The 24,351-nt window shown below is 40.2% G+C and overlaps 3 protein-coding genes across 4 annotated transcripts; all 3 read left to right on the forward strand.

Annotated features, from left to right (window-relative positions):
* Positions 1 to 6: 6 nt before the first annotated feature.
* On the forward strand, positions 7 to 15,332 carry LOC145458024 (fatty acid hydroxylase domain-containing protein 2-like). Of its 2 annotated transcripts, XM_080336326.1 has the most exons (9): positions 7 to 146; positions 2,738 to 3,178; positions 3,474 to 3,565; positions 3,632 to 3,735; positions 3,800 to 3,921; positions 5,489 to 5,694; positions 5,771 to 5,876; positions 14,798 to 14,964; positions 15,026 to 15,332. In XM_080336326.1, exons 2-9 carry the CDS (start codon positions 3,161 to 3,163, stop codon positions 15,195 to 15,197), a joined length of 987 nt encoding a protein of 328 aa, XP_080192452.1. In that variant the 5' UTR covers positions 7 to 146; positions 2,738 to 3,160; the 3' UTR covers positions 15,198 to 15,332. The 2 variants fall into 2 exon arrangements, with proteins under 2 accessions (XP_080192452.1, XP_080192453.1); XM_080336327.1 differs by lacking the exons at positions 7 to 146; positions 2,738 to 3,178 and having other exon boundaries at positions 3,636 to 3,735.
* Positions 15,333 to 19,371: 4,039 nt separating this feature from the next.
* LOC145458027 (uncharacterized protein C6orf163 homolog) lies at positions 19,372 to 20,872 on the forward strand. The gene has a single exon (XM_080336331.1). The coding sequence runs from the start codon at positions 19,463 to 19,465 to the stop codon at positions 20,351 to 20,353; it is 891 nt and encodes a 296-aa protein (XP_080192457.1). The 5' UTR covers positions 19,372 to 19,462; the 3' UTR covers positions 20,354 to 20,872.
* A 185-nt stretch (positions 20,873 to 21,057) lies between these two features.
* LOC145458022 (fatty acid hydroxylase domain-containing protein 2-like) lies at positions 21,058 to 24,305 on the forward strand. The gene is made up of 8 exons (XM_080336325.1): positions 21,058 to 21,156; positions 21,216 to 21,307; positions 21,596 to 21,699; positions 22,272 to 22,393; positions 22,465 to 22,670; positions 22,729 to 22,834; positions 23,256 to 23,422; positions 23,490 to 24,305. The coding sequence occupies exons 1-8, from the start codon at positions 21,127 to 21,129 to the stop codon at positions 23,698 to 23,700; spliced, it is 1,038 nt and encodes a 345-aa protein (XP_080192451.1). The 5' UTR covers positions 21,058 to 21,126; the 3' UTR covers positions 23,701 to 24,305.
* Positions 24,306 to 24,351: the final 46 nt, after the last annotated feature.

The following is a 24,351-nucleotide window of genomic DNA, read 5'->3' on the forward strand; positions in this document are numbered from 1 at the left end:
TTTATTACTGTGTAGATAGGTAGAGAGTTGGCAATCATAGGAATGCAGCTAGCCAAATGTCAAAATACCAACAAACCCCCGTACCAGACATTTTAGTATATTTGTTCACACAAGCATGTGGACTGTAAATATATATATATATATAGGTCTAGCTCTGTCTGCATTCAGACTAAGAGCACCATCACCGAGGTGATGGAAATATCCATCGAAAAAGGACACAGCAATAAAGATTTCAAATATAAATTAAATTTCGCGTGAAAGTGCTGCTTTCGAAAATGTCCTGATGTCGGTATCGTTCCGATTAAGGATATTGTTCATCAGCGTTGCAGACGGTCTTCCTTTCTTGGTTCTCCTTTCATCTTCAAAGGTTATCGACTTCACGACACTATCATTAGGTTTCCGAATTATGTGGGCAAGAAATTTAGCTTGTTGGTGATCAATAAAGGATGAGAGATCTTCAGTGCGACAGATTTTATGAAGACTTTTATTACTAATTTTGAAGGCGTGGCCGGTTCCCTTTCGAGTGTAGCCTCCATGTATCATTAGGGCTGTTCAAAAATAACTCTTTTTCCCGGATTCCAGCCATTCACTGATTACATTGTCAGGTTACCCTAAAAAACGCTGCACACCAAATTTGGTTCGATTCCAACAAGTATAGGACTCCGCAGATCGAATTAAAATTTTTAATTTATTATGGAAAATTGAAAAAAATAAATTCTAAATTTTTCTGCCAACCCCATGAAATTGTTGAGCTGTCTTCAAAGACGTTGCAAAACAAATTTGAGTCAATTCCGACCAGTAGAAGCGGAGTTATGTGAGTTTTTCGTTGATAAATCGCGGATTATCCACCAATCAAGGATAATCCGAGAAATCTCAAGGAAAAACTCCAATAACTCCGCTTCTAATGGTCGGAATTGACTCAAATTTGTTTTGCAACGTCTTTGAAGACAGCTCAACAATTTCATGGGGTTGGCAGAAAAATTTGGAATTTTTTTTTTTCAATTTTTCATAATAAATTAAAAATTTTAATTCAATCTGCGGAGTCCTATACTTGTTAGAATCGAACCAAATTTGGTGTGCAGCGTTTTTTAGGGTAACCTGACAATTTAATCAGTGAATGGCTGGAATCCGGGAAAAAGAGTTATTTTTGAACAGCCCTAATGTATCATTTTTCGCAAAAATTGTCTGTAGCAGACATCCAGGACGTTTCTTTGATTTTCTGAAAGAGACCATACGCTGCAGCCATATGTGAGTCGACTTCTCACAAAAGCATTTAAAAATTTTATTCTTGTACCAATCCAAATTCTGAAGTTTCGAAGCAGGTATTTATTGGATTGGAAAGCTGCATGAGCCGAGCTGATCCTGTTGTTGATTTCGGTTATTCCCACATTCGTTTCCTTATAGTGAACAATACACCCAAGGTATTTGAAAGTTTTTACGTTTTCAATATGATGATTATGCAGAGAGCAGATTGAAGTCGGGTAAGCCAGTTCTTCATTGTGGTTAAATATCATAGTTTTTGTTTTCGACTCATTAATTTGTAATCCGAAATCAGTAAGAACTTCTGATAGCAGTTTCAGGCCTTCCTGGAGAGAAGATTGGTCTTTGAAAAAGAATTCAAGATCGTCCGCATAGCCTGAGCCCATGTTGACAGCTGTTCCTTGGTAGTTTTTGTCCCTTTTATTTTCTCGTGCATAGTCCGGTGTGCGAAAATGATACTGGCTGAAAGCGATATCGGTTAATTCCGCTCTGTGTAGGAAAACCCTCACGGCATAGTCCATGTAAAGATTGAAGGGGATAGGGGACTCGGGACCGCCCTGTCGAACTCCAGATTTTGTTGAAAAAGTTTGGTTAGGGTGGCTTTTCAGTTCGGTTGTTGTGGATCGATATAGAGAGGCAAGTAAGTTCACGATTTTGGTTCCCTTATCCTCACCGATTCGATTTCGTAGCGACTGAATTAGCCAGGTTCTGTTGACGTGGTCGAACGCAGAGGAGAGATCGACAAACAAGGCATATGTTTGTATATCAGTTTTTTCCGCAATGATTTGAGACTGCTTCGTGACATATATACAGTCGGTGGTTCCCTTCCCTTTTCTAAAGCCACATTGGAATTCGAGAATTTGCTGGTTATACCATTCCTCTATTCTTGATATGATTATTTGTATTAACAGTTTACAGAATACACTTCCAACTTGAATAGCGCGATATGTTGATGGATCGGTTCTGCTTCCTTTGTTTTTCCATATGGCAGTTAGCTTGCTATGGCCGAATGATTGGGGTAATTTTTCAATCTCCCATATTGTTTGGAACAATTCTGTAATTTTATCCATGATCAATTTTGATGACGCCATTGCTCTCAAAATCTCCGGTGGTACGTCTGAACTGGATTTCTTATGCTTCAGTTTTTCAATAGTTCGTTTAATTTCCTCGAGTGTTGGTGGGTCTTCATCGATAGTGGAACTATTTTCTCGCATCAACTTTAAAGCATTTGGAATGTTTTCCAGATCATTTGGCATCCCATCCGATTTCTCATTTCTTTGTTCGTCAAAATGGTTTTTGAAGAATTCAGCCAGTTTACTGGCTTGGCAGGAAATTGTGGTATTGCCTTTACCCAGAGTACAACCATGTGCTTTAGCGTTTTTGAACAGAGTTGCGGTTTCTCTGTTTATCGCATTTAGATTTATTTTTTCTGCTTCAGTTTTCCAGTGCCTGTTCATCAAAAAGTAGGTGAAAGTAGGCGTGTTTAGGTGTAAATCAGACCATCGTCACATTTCCGAGTGAAATACAGCATCTTTTATGGCCATACACCCAGGGCTCAGCATACGATACCTGATATAGTTGGCGCATGTTATTTTCCAATCCGTGTGATCAGGAATATGCATATAACTAGTTTTAGATTATGTTAAAGTCGAGTATATACTTGTGATCTTTCTAATCATTTTCAAATGAATCGCAGTCCATTGTTCTAATGTTTGTGGACAAGAAAATGTTTATCGGAGTGAAACGATTGCAATAACGGTGACCGCACTGTTGATCTGTTTGGCGTTTGTCAATAGCATTAGGTTAATTATTGCTAGTGTTGCGTGACAGAGATTTTAAAGGCTATCGTGTAGGATTTACCGCGTAGGCAGCTTCGGGCGCAGCAGAATAAAGTGGCAAGATGGCCCACAAAATAAAGGTACGTCGTCCTAGGTTACTATAATGCGGCACACACTGTTATAGCGTAATCTCTCCAGGACGGCTTATCAACGTTGCAAATCCAATAAAAGATTTTGATTCAATACTTGACAATGCATTTAGATTCTATTATATAAGATGTGACTCGATCCCATAGCATTGCTGATACAAAATGAATTGCGTATTATCGAATCCATTTTCCGGTAGTTACCAGTGAAAAGATTTCTACCTAATACTAACTAATGTTGACTGAAATCTATAAACTTCACGAAATTCATATTCTAATATTGCTTTAGATTTCGTTCATATTGGCCAACTTACTTCACGTTTTCATCATTTACGTAGTAGGCGTCGTGTTAATTCAGGCAGTCAAGAATACCATTGAATGGTATGTATCCGAGATATAATCGGTTTAACGTACAAGAAAATATGAATTAATCTGGTTTCTATAAAGGCAGGTTGAAAAAGCATGGGGTAACTCAAGCGTGTTGTGGTCAGACATTTGGCAAAGCGTAATCGATTTCTTTGGGGGCAACCAATTTATGCTATTCGCTGCAGGTAACTAACTTTTGCCAAAGCACACAATTCAGATGTGTTTGACACAAATGACGTAACAACTCAGGTACTTACGGCTTCACTGCACTCGTCTTTTGGTCATACAACAGCATTTACCTGTTTATGGACATGACGGAACGGCCTAAATTTCTCAGAAAATACAAAATTCAAGAGGGCAAGAATTCACCGGTAAGACCTGAACCTTGCATGCCCCCGAATATAGACTTTATTGAGTCGGGGCCTACGATGTGCGGTCGAAGCTTTATGACCATAAGCTTGGTGCTCGTGTTTGCAAGTAGTTACTTATGAAAACGATATCAATTTATTCTTTACATGCTATAATTGATTTACCATGTATTAAAATACTTAACATTAGCAAGTTTGTTCCTTACCGCTATACAGCCTATTTATGTGATTAGTGGATGTACTGGATAACTGTATCTTCGACGCTATCAATTGTAACTTTGAGAAAGTACTAAATTGGGAAAGTACTAATTTTGTCTGTTATACGGCTTTGCTAGATTTATCTTAAGGGAGGCATCTGGTTGCGAGAACCGAAATCGTAAGCAATCGCTGGTGTCTGTTTTGCGAACGTCGGCCTCCCCGATATTGCAAGTGGAATGCGCCATATAAGGCCGCAAGTTATCGTAGGCCCCGATTGTGTCCATTTATGTCAATTTATCAAATAATGCTATGGACCTACTTCCAGCTTCGCCTCCTATAATTGCATGGCCTGGGTTGCAGTTCTTGTTTCATATCGACTCTATATACCAGTGGTCGGGAACCTTTTTTGTCCGAAGAGCCATATTGGCCCTACTTTTTCCATCTCAACTCCCAAAGAGCCATACATGCCAATCAAACTGCTACGTCACAATTGAAAATTCGTGACGTCATGGTACTACTAATTCGAACTCACTCGATCACCTCGTGTGCGCCATATTTTCTCTGGAAAAACTGGTAGTTATTGTTCGAAAATAAAGCTCGAAGCGAGAGGCAAGGCACAGACGGGCCAAACCTCGCCATTGATAAGGCAATTCATCGTAACTAGCTTAGAATTTATTATGACTGATATTAATCGAATGTGACTGTCACACTGATTCCGAAAATCTAAATACTTATCGACTTCTCAATTTTCAAAGTATTCGGCGGTAACATAACGTTGCGCTACACGACTACATTTTATCGCATGTAGGCCTACTACACAGAGCTATACTTACCAATCAAGAACGTGGATAGCCATGACGTCGTTTGTAATTCTAGTTTGTAATTGTCACATCCACAATAGTTAATTTAGCGCCGTAGATCAGGAAGACAATGCGTATTTGAAAACTGCATTTCGAAATGGGCGTCGCCATGTCTGCTATGCTCTTTGATTAATCAACGTATCGCACAATTCAAAATTTCGAGTCGGGTAAATGGAATTCGCGAGTGATATTAGCCGCCGGCGTGACAGTAACTTAAATTTGATGATTTTGAAAAGCGGGGGTCCGAGCCCCTAAACCTGAAGACGACATTGTCTTGGTCTCTCAAAGACATGTTTATACTGCCACGAGAATAATTATTCTGGCCGTGATGAAATTTACCAACAAGTCGCTGCCATAGTGATCAATTCAGTACAAAAATGAATATTTGGCAAAGAGCCATATCTTATACCCAAAAGAGCCATATATGGCTCGCGAGCCATAGGTTCCCGACCACTGCTATATACCCTAAAATTGTAGCTCCAAGTTTTTAATACCTTACACAAACTATTTAGCTGACTTTCGACCAATTGAAAAAGCTTCTATCGGTTATCCTCTCGAGCCAGCCGCACGCCATGGCCGTAACAATCGCATTCTTCCCGTTACAACAACTACGAGGAGTCCCGTATAATGTTGAAGAATTGCCTTCGGTTCCGCAACTAGCTTTGGACATTACGCTCACTGCTTTATTGCAGGGAGGGATGTTTTATTACACTCATCGGTATAATGTGCACGTACACGTGCAATGACTGTTATAGTACTACCGGGAGGCTTCTGACTTGTCGACTATATTCCAGGCTGCTTCATCACCCATACTTTTATAAAAGATATCATAAAGTTCACCACGAATGGACTGCTCCTGTCAGCTTGACGGCGGTTTATGCTCATCCTTTCGAGTCAGTCGTAAGTGACATGTCGATATTTTATGTACAGAAGACAGGGGGATTGCGTCGATTGAAGTGATTTATCCACCAGGCCTATTCATTAGTAACACAGCTACACTTGATACTAGGGATGGTGTGAACGCGAGGTTCACGTTCGCGTTCTGTGTGTGAACCTCGGAAATTTAGAGGTTCGTGTTCACAACAGAACCTTGGTAGGTTCTGCACTGTGAACCTTTTGGTAAATTGTAACTTTCACTCCATTATAAGATCTTTGGCTCAAATTTATTGCCTTTCAACTGCGGGCCACTCCATGCATGGTGCTGGCAGCACAAAAAATCAACGCTTAACGAGCATGCACCATGCACCTCGACAACCTTAAAAGTTTTAGTTGCTTTGTTGCAAAAATTTTCTCGGAATAACCAGCTTTCCATTTGTGAATATTTAGTGACTATCTGCTGTGAGCTTGACCCGCAATCACACAAGATCACGAGCGATATACGTAGTCAGCGAATGATGCTTATTCATTAAACCAATCAATGATATTGATATCGTCTTTTGATGTAAAAAATCGAACGGGCGTACGGGGTCAATCTTGACTGCATATCTTTACTGTATCATTAAAACCAAATCCGTGCGATTAAGGTGCTTGCTACTGCTGCATAACTTGTTGTTGTTTGTGGTATCGGTAGCGAGTATTGAAACCAGTTGTACACTCTGCTCAATATCAATGTAGCAATACTCAGACTCCGAACACATTGTCCGGTCTGGCTAAGACAGTTAAGGCGTAAGCTTATATTCCTTGGTAAGTCCTCGTCGAAATTGTTGGCAAAGCGACGGAATGTATAGATTTTACGCAATTATTATATCCTTTGATTACCGCTGTTGATACATCTAGCGACGTTTAACACGCCGATATGTACTTCAGCATTGTGGCATTATGTGGACCGAGTCTTCGCTAGGTATCGTGTACATTAATATAGGCTATCACTTCATTGGAAGATAGGGTTGGAATTAGCAATATGACGTCACGAGGTTCACGTTCGTGTTCACACAGAACCTTTCAAAAAGGTTCGCGTTCACACGAACCTGAACCTTTCAGAGGTTCACACTAGGGATCGTGTGAACGTCAGGTTCACGTTCGTGTTCTGTGTGTGAACCTCTGAAAATTTGAGGTTCGCGTTCACAACAGAACCTTGGTAGGTTCTGCACTGTGAACCTTTTTCATATATTGCAATTTTCACTTCATTATAACATCTTTGGTTCAAGCAGTGGCGGCTCGTCCTATAGGGCAACTGGGGCATTGCCCCACCTAAAATTCTGTTCAACAACAATTTAACTATTTATAGACGCACAGCAATTAATATATACCGAGATCACAGCGAAACCCGCGTTCTTCTTGTGCTTTCGCTTGCAAACGCCCATACATAGCGAAGTCTCTGCGAAAATCGAATTCTCTTCTGTGTTTTCGCTTTGTGAATGCCTAGCCGGGGCTTGCCACGGTAGCGCTCATAACAAGCTTTCACTATCTATTCTCTCAAAGCCGCGCACAATAAAGAAACGGTGATTTACTCTCTCCTATTCGTAAAATGGCCGAGCAACCGGGGCAAATATGCCTACTCGCCCTTAAGGTGTGATGTAACAATCGTATCTATATCTGAACTCGGTTACCGTAATATGCGTTGAGTCGACCTTTGCTGGTATTGGTCGATTTTGACGGTGTTTTGCACCATGATAATTCTTGAAACTTGGTATGATATGTCGTGAAGGTAGTATTTAACACTGCTCCAAGTTTCAGGCTTGCTACTTAAAGATAATGGTAGTAATTCCGTTTCCGAAGTTCAGTGTGTGCTGATCTATCATGTACATCAGTGGTTCTTAACCTTTTTTCGTCCAGCGCCCCCTTTCAAAAATTATTGTGCTCCAGCGCCCCCCTCAACTTCATATTGTAAGGAATGTAATAAAGACAATGAGTAAGAGGGAGGGCCGTAACAGCACTTCGTCAACCCCCGTAAAAACGATTGCCTTGCGCACCCATAGCGTGATAAACCGAACTTCTGAGGGCTTCGCCCCCACGAACCCCATATCGTGATTTTGGTGGTCAGCAAAGTTTGTGTGGCCTGGTCGCCCTAGGTACCAAAATTTGCTATAATGCATGGTAATTGCATATTTTCCATAATGCATGGTAATTACATTTATAAGTCGCTATAAACTTTTTATCCTCTCAGCCCACGTAATCAGATTTACCAGTAACACTGAGTGAGCTGTTCTATAGGAAAATAAGGGGCACGTAATTAATAATTAAACATATTCGGGCGTTCCCGCAGGTACAAATATTCGTTACCAGGGCCGTAACAGCACTTCGTCAGCCCCCCTCCCCAAACATAAAACGTTGGTCCTGGGCCCCCATCGGGTGATAAACCAAACTTCCGGGGGACTTCGCTCCCAGACCCCCATTAGGCTATCCGCTATTTGCTGATAGCCTATTAGGTATCTACATTGGGTGTCCATTTACTGAGGGAGCTATTCTCACCTAGTCGCGCGAAGTGCGAAAAATTTCACTAATTAATGATTGAATTGGTCAATATCATCGGGAATTGCATGTTATTATTATTATTATTATTATTGGCATTTTACAGTGGTGCTTCTCGCCTTTTCCAGGCTATGTGCACCACGACAGTAATTTTTGTAATGTTCATATATCTTCGTCTTTGGTAATCTCGGGGACGACTTCTTCATTCTTTCGCTCATTCAGATGTCAGTCTCTCTCGCACCCATGCGTCCCCTTCGTGGACTTTGCTGCCGACTTGTAGCACGGCTCACTTTAAGTCTGGGCTTTTCAATACACTGCAACCGCAGTGAGGTCGGCGATGAGGAGCCCAGAGAAACCTCCGACACATAGAAGTGGGTCCGAATCAGGATTCGAACCACTACCATTGGTGTCGTGACGCTGGCGCTTAACCAACCGCGCCACTCGCTTCCCCAAGGGAATTGCTTGTAAATTGAGATCAATTTTTATCCTCTCTCTGCTCACGTAAACACATTTACCGGTAGAGCTGAGTTAGGTGCAATAGTCCCTCTAAGCTGCGCACGTGGGCAGTGCTGACACGGTCTCTGCGCACAGAAAATCTACGTTGCGCACAACAAATCCGGAGTTATTACCTTTTTTTAGTCGTTACGCACTGTTGTCCAAGGGTCAGCGCAGTGAGTTGTTGAGTGTGCGCAGACTCATCAAAACTTAAAGCGAACATTGTGAGGTTTCTTGGAAACTGTAGGGCCCGTTACCAATAATTAAACATATTCGGGCGGGCGAACCCGTTGGTATGACCTCGTTGCATGATGTTATTTCGTGACCCCCTGTCTGCAATATCAAAAAATATAGAATCGCTCAACGGGGATATCGCCCAACAGGAATATCCCTGTCGCCCAATCGTACTAAACTAAAAGACGCACACGATTTCAGATTGGTATTTCTTCACTGACATATAATTTTTCCCTGCCAGATGGAATTCGTCTTCTGGGGTTCAGATTGCCAAGACAGGAACATTCGGTGTCAGTCATTTAGGCGCCCATGGACAATTAAACCTATATGTATTTTGAAGGCTATATGTAACGAAGTTTTCGGTGTGAATTTGCTCCGAATACTCATTTAGGATATGTCCTATCACCACATCATCTACTGCGAAGCCATTTTTCTCCAGCGCCCCCCATACCGCCCCCCTGAGCCCAGCGCCCCCCATATCGCCCCCTGAGCGTTTCCGCCCCCCTTCAACATCGCCAGCGCCCCCTGGGGGGCGCTGGGGGCAAGGTTAAGAACCACTGATGTACATTAGGGCTGTTCAAAAATAACTTTTTTCCCCCGATTCAAGCCGGTCACCTCTTAAATCGTCAGGTTGCAGTAGAAAACCTTGCTCACCAAATTTCACTCGATTCCAACCAGTAAAGGCCTCCGCAGACCCAATTAAAATTTTTAATTTATTATGGAAAATTAAAAAAAAAAAATTCCAAATTTTTCTGCCGACCCCATGAAATTGTTGAGCTGTCTTCATAGACGTTGCAAAATAAATTTGAGTCAATTCCGACCAGTAGAAGCGGAGTAATTGGAGTTTTTCGTTGAAATTTCTCGGATTATCCTTGATTGGTGGATAATCCGCGATTTATCAACGAAAAACTCACATAACTCCGCTTCTACTGGTCGGAATTGACTCAAATTTGTTTTGCAACGTCTTTGAAGACAGCTCAACAACTTCATGGGGTCGGCAGAAAAATTTGGAATTTTTTTTTTTAATTTTCCATAATAAATTAAAAATTTTAATTGGATCTGCAGAGTCCTATACTTGTTAGAATCGAACCAAATTTGGTGTGCAGCGTTTTTTAGGGTAACCTGACAATTTAATCAGTGAATGGCTGGAATCCGAAAAAAAAAGTTATTTTTGAACAGCCCTAATGTACATAGTACAGCAAACAGATTTTACTCAAAAGCCGGTATTGGTCTCCATTGATTTTGACGATGTTCTATACCGAGATCGGTCATGACATTTGGCACGGTAAATGTTAGTATCGACCGCTGTAACAAGTTTTAAGTTTGTCACTGAACTATGTGGGTGGTAATTTCGTTTCCAAAGTCGAGTAAGAGCTGACTCTTCATTTATCGCCAACAAATTTACGCAAAAGCCGTTATTGGTCTCTATTGATTTTAACGATGTTCCATACCTAGATCTGTCATGAGCTTTCACACGGTATGTCTTGATTTTAGTATCGAACGCGGTGCCAAGTCTTGAAGTTGACACTCAATGATTGAGGCAGTTATTTCGTTTTCGAGGTCGAGTATGGTAGAGATGCGCGCTGATCTGATACTTAGCCTACCTACGTCATTGCGGATCTCACGCAAAAGCCGGTGTCGGTCTGTGCTAATTAGGGCTGGGCAAAATCGAGTACCTGAGTGATTCGATTCTGAATCACGTAATATGCCTCGAGTCGAGTCGAGTAATCGAGTATCACTCATTATGACGTCATAACATGATATGATACGTCACAGATCAAATAAATACCGTTTATGCCACCACAAAGAATATAATGCCTGTTATCCATCTCATAAAAGATACTTTGATATTTTTTCGACGATACCGATTTTATTCCACTTGGTGATGATGTTGTGGGATAATCATGACTTCGAAAGTGTGCTACGTCCAGCAACCTTCGTATAGCTTTGTAATATATGTTTCGTATGCTACGATACCGCCAATCAAGGTTTCAAGGCTTCAACAGCGAAAATTAGTATCGAAACTATAATTCCCGTAGATAAATTAACTTTTAGTGGTGAGAAGCGTGTAATTTCAGTACTCGAAAATATCGTCTTTTAGTACTCGACTCGAATCATGAAAATTAATACTCGATTCAGATTCGAGTACTCGAATCATTGTGCCCAGCCCTAGTGCTAATCTATAGTCTGCGTTCCATAACGAGATCGGTGATGATATTTCCATGATGATCGCATGAAACAGCTAACCAAGATACTCGGTTTGCATTCAAATATTCACATAATTTTATGTTCGCCAATGTCCATTTCACTGTGAAATTGTGGCCTTCAAACCATTTGCTTACAATCCCCTGTCAATTGCGATAGCAATTTCATTTTCGATGTCGGCTAACAGCTGATCATTCGATCAGCCTATTCCTCGATCTATTTTACTCAAAGTTCGGTGTTCGTCTGTTTGCATTGATTTTGACAGTGTACCATACCGGAATGGGTTATGAGATTGCGTATGCTACTTCTCGATGATTTCTTGTAACAGTATACTAAGTTACGGCTTTTATTCATGTATTTATATATTAATATATTTTCCAACGGCGATTTCGCAGCAGACTTATAGATAGTAAGTCGTATGTGTTGTGTCACAGTCTCCAGTTTCATTCAAATTGATGTTCTGGATTCAATATGACAGGCCCAATCTATGAGATAACAATTGCGTATGTGTCCGAACTCGTTGACCTTTCCAGTTAGGCTTACGCAATCTCTCGAGTTCTAGTCATTGGAATTAGTCAGGTCAAGTCAAGTGCGAACATGAATCGTATTGAATCTTTATTCCGTACGTAGTTTACGCAGTTGCCTTTAGAGCGAAAATGAGAGGTCTAGAAGTTGTCCAGTCTATTGATCCAATCGTACGCCGGGTGCCTCCGCTTTGGTTGCCTATTATCACCTGGTCGTAACCAGAGATGGCCACAGTCCGGTTCAGGAGCCGGAGCAGGATTTCAATGTTTTTTTACCTGGCCGGACTGGATCCGGATTTCAAATTTGGGGTGACGGTCGGATTTTAGGGTCTATCGATTTGCGTAATCTATAACTCTACCATGAAATCAAAACGCATGCTACTAAGGCTGACCTGATTCTTGATTCGTGGCATAGGGACGATTCTTAGTTCACGTACATTTTGTAAAATAATCCTTTGATTAAAAATAAATGAATAAAACATTTGTTACCACACTTCAAGTCACGGCTCACAGGCAAACCTCTCGCGGCACCTACGTTAAAATCACTGTTGTCGGGAAATTCATGTGACCATCATAAAGTTACTTTTTTACGTTGGAAAACGCCATTGTGACGTCATCTTGATAAAAGTCGCTCGCAGCCCTTGCCCCACCACCCGATATTGTCACGAGCCGCCACTGGGTTCAAGTTTATTGACTTTCAACTGCGGGCCACTCTATGCATAGGGCTGGCAGCATAAACATTCAACACTAAACGAGCATGCCCTTGACAATCTCAAAAATTTACTTGTATTGTTACAAAAGTTTGCTCGAAATATCCAGCCTTCCGTTTGTGCATATTTAGTGTCTCTGTGCTGTGAGCTTGACCCGCAATCACATGACATCAAGAGCGAAATACACTGTATTTTGTCAGCAAATGATCCTTATTCAACCAATCAATGAGATTGATATCGTCTTCTGATGTAAAAATCTAGCAGGCGTACGGGGTCAATCTTGACTACATATGTATACTGTATCATAAAAACCAAATTCGTGCGACTGGGGTGTTGGCTATACTGCTATATAACTTGTTAATCGGTAGCAAGTATAGAAACCCGTTTTACACTCTGCTCAATATCCATGTGGCAATACTCAGACGCCGAATACATTGTCTGATCAGGTCGAAATTGTTGGCAAAGCGACGCAAGAGAGAGAGAGAGAGAGAGAGAGAGATATGATATTCTTTCTCGCCTGCACCATCGAGATGCTTTGGCGACGGAGTTGCGATACGGCCCTATGAGGTCATCTAGTCTGCGCCCCGTTTTTTTTTTCTCCTCCATGCTATCCGTGATTGCTGAGCGCCTAGCAGGATAGCTGCGGATACCATTTTTCGAGTCTTTGGTATGACCCGGCCGGGGATCGAACCCACGACCTACCGCTCGAGAAGCCGGACGCATAACCATTACACTATCTCGCTCGGTATACTGATTTTATGGGATTATTATATCATTTGATTGCCCCAGTTGATACATTTGGCGACGTTTCAAACGTCAATATGTGCTCAAGTACTGAGCTATAATGTGGCCCCGAGTCGTCGCTCGGTATCGTGTACAGTAGATTAATATAGGCAATCACCTAATCGAAATATGGGGTTTAAATTAGCAATATGACGTCACATGACGTCATGAGGTTCACGTTCGTGTTCACACAGAACCTTTCAAAAAGGTTCACGTTCACACGAACCTGAACCTTTCAGAGGTTCACACCATCCCTAGTTCACACCATCCCTATACTTGATACCCGATATTAATGCTATATAGATGGCGCTATCTGAAACTATTTAAAATGGAACTAGGCGCAAGGCACTGAATACGAAATATATGGTTTGGGTATAGGAGGTCGTTATATGGTCTCACGTGACAGTTCCAAAACACAAAATGGCGAAATATTCATCACTATATATCTGATAATAATTTTCCTATTGTGTAGCTTTGTAATAGTTAATCACTCGTTTATATCTTTTGCTGTTTGAAAGTTATGAGAAGAACATCGTTGAACATGCCTGTAGGTATTTCATCGATAGTTACAAAACGTGCCAATAGATCGCGAATAGGATAACATTTAAAACAAAAATAAATTTAAAACAAAATGTTTAAAATATGTTTTATTGTTTTTTATCAATGACGTCACGAACCTCTAATTTTGACGTCACCATTACTGGGCTTAGTTATATAAATTACAATTTAAAATATAGAGCCAATACCGCTTCTTTGACGAAAAACGTTTCCTGTATACCACTGTCTTAAGTGGATTAAATATGTCTTTGACCAGGACTAAATCGTCATGCAGCGTTTTTACGGTTGGCTTCATGATCATCAGAACATCCATTCCGCCACAGTGAGATACAACTACGTGCGATAAATGTTAAACCGACGACTATGTCAAGGGTTCCAATCATTCCACATCGGTTCCGTCGGCTATATCTAGTGCAAGTCGTCCGAAGGTTCAGGCTTCCGCTTCATTTTTATGCGAAAGTGTGTACAGTAGCCTACACAGTTATGTCAAAATTATAGAACTTTTGAAAAAAAATGTCTTCTTGAAATAACATTTGTTTGAACTACTGTTTAAAACACGTTATAAACCAAGTGTTTTAAAAAAAATGTTGTTTTAAATGCAACCCTAACTGCGATACTAGGTAATATTAATAGTTGTAGGCTAAATTCGATGCATCGATACATTGTGACTTTGTGTTGATATCGCAGGCCAACTTATTTATTGAGCAGCCTAACATCTGTTTAAGTTCCACCCTGGACAAACTGATAGATACAGTCTGCCATTTCGTCCCCTACCCGGCCTTGCACGGAGAATTAAATTGTAGTCTCAGTCTCAAGCAGATGCAGCAGTGCATTGCAGTCGGCCTATATAAGATCATAATTGCTAAGACATCAACTAAGTGGCGCGTTCCTTTCAGCGCAGATATCCAACTACATTCCTCTGGTACTAGCCTCAGTTATCATCGGCTGTCACTTAGTGTCAACATGGCTATGGCTGGTCGTCGCTGTGATACAGACAGCGAACGATCACAGTGGATATCACTTTCCTTTCGTACTCTCTGCGGAATTTCATGACTATCATCATTTGAAGTAAGACGGAATTGCATTTATGCGGACGACACTTATAAGTTACGTATGTACTCATATCTAGGTTCAATCAATGCTATGGTGTGTTCGGTATTCTGGACCATATACACGGGACGGATTTGCAGTTTCAAGAGGCTGTGCAAAGTACAAGACATCGCGTATTTTATTCTGCGACTCCAATTTCCAAGACCATCCCCGACAGAATGAATCGCAGCCGAGCATCAAAGAAAGACTAATATCGTGTTATCTTACTCACGTTGTAATTTATGTTCCGAATATAAAGCAATATAGTATATATAGCCTACTTGCCTTTTTCATACCAGTAATCAAGTGGGGATACTATAATATACCGCAATGCGTCGTTGAACAAGGCCTGGTGTAATCGTGGAAAGCGAATACTGAGTCTAGTCAGTCATCATTCATTCGCTATCTATCAGTCCCGAACATCACGAGAAGGCAGCTACTCGAGGTAGCGGAAGTATTCATTGGTGATGAGTGTTTACAAATAGCGATACTCGGGACATCAAACTACTTGAAGAAAAAGGTAGCCTAATACGTGAGCGGTCGAACATATGGATGGTCTTCCCACCCACAAATATGCACAAATGGCATGGATTTCGAGTTAGTTATTTATACGTTGTAACAGTGACTCGTGGTGCTCGTCGAAGCAGTGTTGGGATCAAGTCGCGAGTCATCTCGAGTCATTGCAATTTTGACTCGAGTCATGTCAAGGCACTAGTCGAGTCAAGTTGAATTTTCAAAGTAGGAGACATGATTCAAGGTCATTGCCAACTGATTTAAATACAGATGGAGTCCCCATTTATTCTAAACCGAGGAACGAACAAAGAGTTGATTATACACGCGAAATCATCATCATCATCATCATCATCATTGGTTTATTAGCAAGGGCGCTGTATCGCAGAGATGCATTGCTAGTATAGCCTATATATTACTTTATTTCTAGCTTACGACAGCGTAAGCTAAGCTCCGATTACTGCGTTTGCGATCAATTTATTTGTGATATACTAGGCTTACCATACGTCCTCTTTTAAGAGGATTTGTCCTCTTTTTTGACTTTTTTGAAAGCGTCCTCGGAGGACGCCCTTTTGTCCTCTTTTTTGAGATTTTGTCCTCTTTTTTGAAAATTTAGGTCAGATTTAGAGCAAATTGCGAGTGATATGCCGCAAATTAGCACAGAAGTGAAGCTCCGGCGGCTATTTCGGAGTGAAAAACGGTGATTTTAGCTCTGAGCGAAAAGATGACCTTTATTTTTTAGTCATCCACCTGGCAATGTGGAGAGAAAAACGGTATTTTGAGCTCTGAGCGGAAGAGATGACCTTTTTTTTAGTCAACCGATCGCAAAGTGGGAAAAATTCACCGGTTTTTGAGAATTCTACTCCGGGTTTGCACGTTGCAAATTTCTGAAAAAGTGTCCTCTTTTTAGATTTCCAAAATATGGTAAGCCTATATGATATACCAATGGAGGCTCGGTAAAACGCACAATCATTGAGTGATTGATTGCTCTCACAGGTGAAACCAGCGTATCGTTAACAATCCGAACTTTACAAGATACAGCGATTCAGTAGACATCGATTACTCGATGACTTGAAATTGACTCGTAAATTTTGCTTCGAGTCACGATTCAATCCGCGTATTTAAACGTTGAGTCAAGTCAAGTCAAGTCATTTTTGCAAAACGACTCGAATCAAGTCAAGTCATACGAAAAAAGATGACTCGAGTCAAGTCATCACTCGGCATATACCTGGAACACGATTTTTGGGCATGTGGGTGTGGCGAAATTGTTCACCGTAAATACTATTATTTCAAAAATGACCGAATTTTCAATTTGAGTGACCTCGGCATCTACTGGTTGGAATTGAGTCAAATTTGGAGTGTTTCGGTAACCTGACGATTTGCCAACTAAGCCGATGTAATGTGAAAAAAAGTTATTTTTTAACACCCCTAATGGATAGCTAAGAGACCTTGCGTTAAATTTAAAGGACTGGCAGTCCGCCACAACGTTCAACAATACTTCTAGGCCGGGCGATACGCTGCATATTTGGCAATCGAGTATATTACATCCTGTGGTAATTTACTTCAAGTATAAAAAGCCACGATTCGGGCGAATCGAGGAGATTCATTGCTAGCCTAACTTGCATTAACGTCTGAAATATATTCGTACGTCTTCCTCTTGAGAAGCCTAATATCTGTGGATTAAGATAATCAAGTCCGCACGGGACATAACTTCCAGGTTACGTAGCCAGTCAGTAAAAACTGAATAATTGGGTTAGCTCTACTTCTACTCCAGGAATAACAAAATCCCTGCACAATGAAACATACTGTATTGCTGGTTTAAAAAAGGTTTTGCAACGAATTGCCCTGCATTTTTGAATGTTATTGCAAACGTGATTTACTTTTTCTTTTTTATGTTCCTTTATAACCAACATTTTTTACAGCTAGACTAGACTGTAGAGTCAAGTGTAGCCTACCTGTTTGATGCTGGTGTGATCACTGATCACTGATCAGACTAGTTGACCTTCACGGTCGTATCGATTATTCCTGTCTGATACCATATACTGTGCAAGGTGCATGCATATTTTCTGTACCACCACCATTGCTGTCTGTTTTTTATGTATTTTGGTTGGATGAGAATAAAGACTCTCTCTCTGCGTTCTGCAACATCTGGGCCTTTCTCAGTGGCGGCTCGTCCTATAGAGCAACTGGGGCATTGCCCCACCTAAAATTCTGTTCAATAACATTTCTTTACCATTTAGAGACGCAAAGCAATCTATTTATACCGAAATCACAGCGAAAATCGCATTCTTCTTGTCCTTTCGCTTGTAGTTGCCCATATATTGCGAAGTCTCCGCGAAAATCGAATTCTCATCCGTGTTTCCGCTTTACAAATGCCTAACCGGGGCATGCCCCGGTAGCGCTCATAACAAGCTTTCACTGTCTATTCTCTCAAATCCGCGCAAAATAAAGAAACGGTGATTTACTCTCTCTCGTATTCATGCGGGGCAACATAGCCCTGTCGCCCCTAAGGTGTGATGTAACAATCGTATTTATATCTGAACTCGGTTACCGTCATATGCGTTTAGTCGACCTTTGCTGGTATAGGTCGATTTTGATGATGTTTCACACCATGATAATTCTTGAAACTTGGTATGTTATGTCGTGATGGTGGTATTTAACACTGCCCCAAGTTTCAGGGTTTCTACTTGAAGATTAAGGTAGTAATTCCGTTTCCGAAGTTGAGTGTGCACTGTGCATGTGCTGATCCGTCATGTATCGCAAACAGATTTTACTCAAAAGCCGGCATTGGTATCCATTGATTTTGACGATGTTCCGTGCCGAGATCGATCATGACATTTGGCACGGTAAGTCTGTATCGAACAGTGTATCGAACGCTGTATCGAACGCTGTACCAAGTTTTGTAAGTTTGTCACTGAACTATGTTAGTGGTAATTTCGTTTCCTAAGTCGAGTGAGAGCTGACTCGTCATTTATCGCTAAAAGATTTTGCGCAAAGCCTAGATGTCTATTGATTTTAACGATGCTCCTTACCTAGATCTGTCATGAGCTTTTGCACGGTATGGCTTGATTTTAGTATCGAACGCTGTGCCAATTCTAAAAAAATTGAGTCGAAAAATTTGAGTTTGAATAAAATAGTATTTACGGTATTTACCGATTCTCTTTTATTTATTATAGTTGTGCTCACCGTAAATACTATTTTATTCAAACCCAAATTTTTCGACGGCAATAACTCCGCTTCCACTGGTTGGAATTGAACTAAATTTGGTGAGCATCGTTTCTATAGACAGCCTAACACTTTCATGGGGTGAACAGAAAATTTTCAAATTTTTTATTATTTATTTTTATATAGTAAATAGAAACTTACTTCTCCTGTAGCAAAGCGGTTACTGGGTGGAATTGAACCAAATTTTGTGTGTAGGCTTAAATTAGGCAACCTAACAATTTTATCAAGTAGCCAGTACGATTTGAGAATAAAAAGTCATTTTTGAAGAGCCCTACCCACCACCCGATATTGTCTCGAGCCGCCACTGGCCTTTCTACATGCGCGAACCTTTCGCAATTTTTCGCTCTAAATTACAGCCGTAACGGAAATACCGCTAGTCGTCTCGACAAGGTGCAAAGAAAGAGACAGTCTATTAATTGGATAGGTTGCGAGCATCTTGATTCTTGACAGTTGTATATCATTTTAATGATATTTCGCAGAAACGATTTCACGATCTCGTTAAAAATGATCATTCCTTGGCTTTACATCCGTGAAGGGCGTTCAGCAACAAACGAACACGCCTCCAAATAGGCGTCGATAAATAGAATCGAGCGATTGGTTAGATTTACTGTCACGTGACAAATTGCATAGCATGTATTGGTTAATTTTGTAAACAAAGCCTAGATGCGTTGCTACTTGCTACCGCCGCTCACTGCACAGTGCACAGTCTTGAGTTGGTGGTGCGAATATTAACAATAAGAAGATGGACATTCCCGAGGAACCAAAGTACAAGGGCCTTCCAAGGCGATACGAAGAGACAAAACCTGCACTTGAGCAAGTATTTACGCACAATAGCATACTGCGAGTGGGAGAAAAAATTTTAGGTAAAGTTGAAGCGAATTCTTCGAAGCTCAAAGATGCAGCGATTAGGCAATGTGAAGAAAGAGTTTGGCAAGAAGCTGAAGTATACAAAGATAAATGCGTTGAGCGAGCTCTAGAAAAAGCATCCAGAGAAGAATCTTCACGTATTGAAGCACTTAAAAGGCAGCAAGAACAGTTTTTACAAGGGGAAATCGCTCGCGTTACGGAACTAATGCGTCAAAAAAACGTGGAAGACCGATTCGAAGAGCGTAAGGACGGTGAAAACCGTGCCCAAGAAATGTTGCAGCAACTGCAAAAGAAAAATGACTTTGAGAAGATGACCGAAGTAAAATCAGCGAGAAACGAGGAACAGGCGACAGCCAAAGCGGATGCAATAGCGGCGCAACACCGGCATGAAGAAGAGATGAAAAATTTCTTCACAGAAATGGAAGAAGCAAAGAATGTCGCACTTGTAGCTCTACAATACAAACTTGACGATCTGCGTAACGAGTCTGTACAGAAAGCAAGGGAGGAGGAACGCGAAATAGCCGTTGAGAATTTGAAGGAGGTGACACAGATCCATGAAAATGAGGCGGACACTCTGTGCGGTATGATTTCGCAGCTTACCTTGGACAAAGAACAGCTGGAATCCGATTTAAAAGTTATGACCAATGAGCGGGATGACTATGTGATCAGATACAATAAACTGCGGAAAGAATTTACTAGTTTTATTGAAGGATGCAGACCAGATTTTAGTGGTGGTCAAGCAGATTTTCTTTTGCCTCCTACTTAATTATTTTCACTCTATTTTATTTAATTATATGTGATTCAGTAAGAAATAGAAACACTGTGTAAATGCATTTCTTCACAACAGCATATTTTTTTCCATTTATGGCTTTGTACCAAATTTTAGTATTATCATATTTTAATGTCGGTTTGTACGTGAGTTCCAAATAATATGACCTTATTCACTACATTGTCATGGCTAAATATACCAGTTGCCAATATTACATTGTCTATATGAGTGTGACAACGCTTTGTACACATGTTGCATGAGTCAGACCCGCAGTATCTACAACTGCTCTTGTCATTTTGCAGATAAATAGCTGTCCTAAAAACCAAGTATCTAATCTTAGCATTATTCTTTCGTGAAATGGATGTAAAACGAGATGTATAGGGCTTCACCCCATCTGCTGCTTTTTGATGAGAAAAATTTCAATATAGGCTACTGGCACTGGCATATTATGTTTTTTACGCGTTTCAAGTGGTGATCAATGTGATTCTATTAAATTTTGAAACTTGACGTTTGTAATTCAATTTCATGATGGCTGAATAGTATGTAGGTGGGCTACTATATCCAGGGATTGGAATAATGTTCAGGGATTTTGTTTTCTCATTGACTTGACTGTTTTTTTTTCTGGTTCAATTCTTGAAATTTCATATTAGCACTGTGTAGGCCACGATTGGAATCCTCATTTCCACATTTGTACTTTTCATAGAAACAAACATATCACGGTATCCAAATATAAATATGATATAGACTGGATTATACCAAAAGCAATCAAAATGAGTACAAAGGAAAGTGTGAAGATGAAGGTTAGTAACTTGTAAAATTTTGTTTCTGCTTCTATATTTATATTCCAGTGTATTTTCAGGCATATAACTTCGTCACCAGCATTAAGACTGCCGCATTTGTTGTCGGTTCTGCAATAATAATATTTGCTGCCTTGAGGAACTCATTGACATGGTATGTGTATACTTCCACGGTTCAACACCCAATCTAGCTACAGCCTAATGAAGAAATTATTCTTGCAAATTATCAAATATGTATAGGCCCACATAGTTTCATTGATAATGTGACATTTATTGCCATTGTATTTTAGAACGTAAAAATTAAACTGTTTCGCGGTAATAATGATCTACTTCCTTATCAGCGATGATAAATAGGCCTACCTTACAAAACGGATGCATCAATTAGTCAGTATGACCAAGCTGGGTCGCTTGAAGTTTGATATATAGTTGGCCTTATGTTTAGGCATGCACAACATTTCTGGGGTGCCTCAGGAGATTTGTGGGAAGAGCAATGGCGATTGATACTGCATATAACAGGAGAAGATGAGTTCCTGCTTTATGTTGTTGGTAAGGATTTTGTTAATTAATTTCCTGTCGCACGTAGAAGGGCCATCCTCGCCTATCAAAAGGAAATATGATCTCACTGTGTTTTATATGACTTTCCTAACAAAACTGTAAATTTATCATGAAGTCATGTCATTAGTCATCAAATTTTTCTAATACAGCATCATCTTTTAACAGTAGGCCTACCCAAAGAAATTCTTTAACCTAGTCACATATTTAGCCATTAATTAATCCGTATGCAACTAAAATGTTGGGAGCATCAACCAAATCCTACGAAAATACTGATTTTCCCACTGCTGTAAGTACCTGATCTGTGTTTGTGGCATTAGCAATTATTTCGATGACTGAATTCATTATCACGATGATCAAAATCGAGCTGCCAAATCCAAAGACCATTACTGAAGTGATCAGCAGAAAGCCAGTTGTTTATTAGAATGCATGCTTTGTTCTTCAGGATTTTTCAAGTTTATATTATGATAACCAAATCCAACCTTAACTGTTGAGATACCTCAAAGACGAATGCGTGGAGCTAGGCTGCAGTTTGCGAATTGGTTGACGATGTACATTTTTTACAGGACCGTTCTTGGCATCATTCATTCCGTTTTGGTCCTGTAGTATCCCACTTCTCATTATGGACATAACAAAAAAGCCAAATTTTCTATACCAGTACAAGATTCAACAGGACAAGAATATCGATGTGAGTATAGTGATGAGTGATGACATTCACAATATCATTTCAAGATTTTACATGGTCATTTTGTTTTGCAGCTTAAGTGGAAAGAAGTGCGACACGGGATTTTGATTGTGTTGAGGAATCAAGTTATTAGCTTTATGACAATTTGCGGTTTTTATCCCTTGATGAAATGGAGAGGTCTGGTCCAGCACGGTCCTGAACTTCCAACCTTTCAGTGGGTGCTGGTAGAGCTCTGCGTTTTTGTCTTGATCGAGGAACTACTCTTCTACTATGCCCACAGGTATGATTATAAATACAATGCTAAAAGATTACTTTTTCCTAATTACTCAAATTTCTAGACTGCTTCATCATCGTCAAGTGTACAAGCGGGTTCATAAGATCCATCACGAATGGACAGCTCCGATATGTATCTCTTCGATATATTGTCATCCAATTGAAGCGTTCGTAAGTATCACAAGACTCTATTTGTATTTGCTATTGTATTTTATCAATATTTTAATCGTAGCTATAATGTGCTAGCCCATATTTTTACAAGCATAAATTATTGATTTTAGGGCGTGTTAGGACACTGGAGATAATTTGTTTTTGTAGTACTCAGTAGTCGTATGAATCGTGAATTAGATTTTAATGTATAAATGGATTTTATTACCGTAGTTCTCTAGAACCATGTGCACAGCACACTTGCATTATCTACCTGAGAGTCCCAGAGCATATCCCTGTCCAGTATTTTTATTTAAAATGGCTGTATGCATGTAGCCTATAATTACTTGCCTATTCTATGTCATTTTATCCGTTTATTCAGCATTTAAGCTTCTTCGACCACTCAGAGAATCATTGTTTCTGAAAAGTGCATTTCTTGTTTCAGTTTTCGAATTATGCGCCAGTGTTTTGTGGTCCTCTCGTGTATGGAAGTCATCTGTCAACGGTATACCTTTGGGTAGTCATTGCTACCGTAAACACCATCAATGCCCACTCTGGATACCACTTTCCCGGTTTTCCGTCCAATGAAGCTCACGACTTTCATCATCTCAAGTAATGCTTTTATCACATCTATGGATTATAGTCTTCCAACCGCAGTTTTTTTTTGTGATCGTTACAGATTTACTGAAATGTTCGGCGTCTTGGGAATCCTCGATCGGCTTCACAATACAGATATGCATTTTCGAGCATCCAAGCACTACGAAAGACACCAGACATACTTCAGTCTTACTCCTATAAAGCAGCTGGTGCCCGACCCATCGCAAAATGTCAAACAAGCTAAATGTCCTACAGACACGGTGGAAACACCGCACACTTCTGACGGCTTTTAGCTAATGTATTTTTGCACTCAGTCATACAAAGATAATTTATTCAGCCAGAATATTTGCGAATATTCCACTCTTGCACTTGCTTTTGTGTCAAATTTTTGTCTTGTGTCATGAGACAGAATTTTCATTAACACTATAAGCCTCAGGTTATATTATTTAAAATGAATATTCAAGTTCTGCGCCCTAGGAGTCTCTTCAATGCTCTGTTATCAAAACCACCCTAAATTGATGTGATAGTAAAGTAGCCTGTTTCTATTCGTAAAATGTGTGTCGATTTCTAGTCTGTAATTGATCTTCACTGGGAGGAATATTTTACGTGACTTTGAGTAATTGTGGCTATTCCTGGTCCATTAATATTATTTTAACCGATCTTACTTCGTTTTTGAAGTTCGAGGCAGAAATACTTGTGAGATTCCGTTGTATCCAGTCATTTTATATATTTATATGTGTTCCAATGAAAAGACATCATTTGGCAGTGTGTTGTGACTTGCATCACTTGCTTTATCATTATTTGTATGTAATACTGTGGCTTGATGACAAATTTCCGTTGTATATTGATGCATGATTGCACGTATATATTATTAAATATATATTGCAGAACACCATAATTATCTTTTTCGCTAAAGTAGTCTGCTTATAGAGCCAGGGGAAGGC

This window comes from Botryllus schlosseri, chromosome 15 (genome assembly GCF_051294905.1).
Source record: "Botryllus schlosseri isolate E-star chromosome 15, Bs_hap1, whole genome shotgun sequence".
Taxonomy (NCBI): domain Eukaryota; kingdom Metazoa; phylum Chordata; class Ascidiacea; order Stolidobranchia; family Styelidae; genus Botryllus; species Botryllus schlosseri.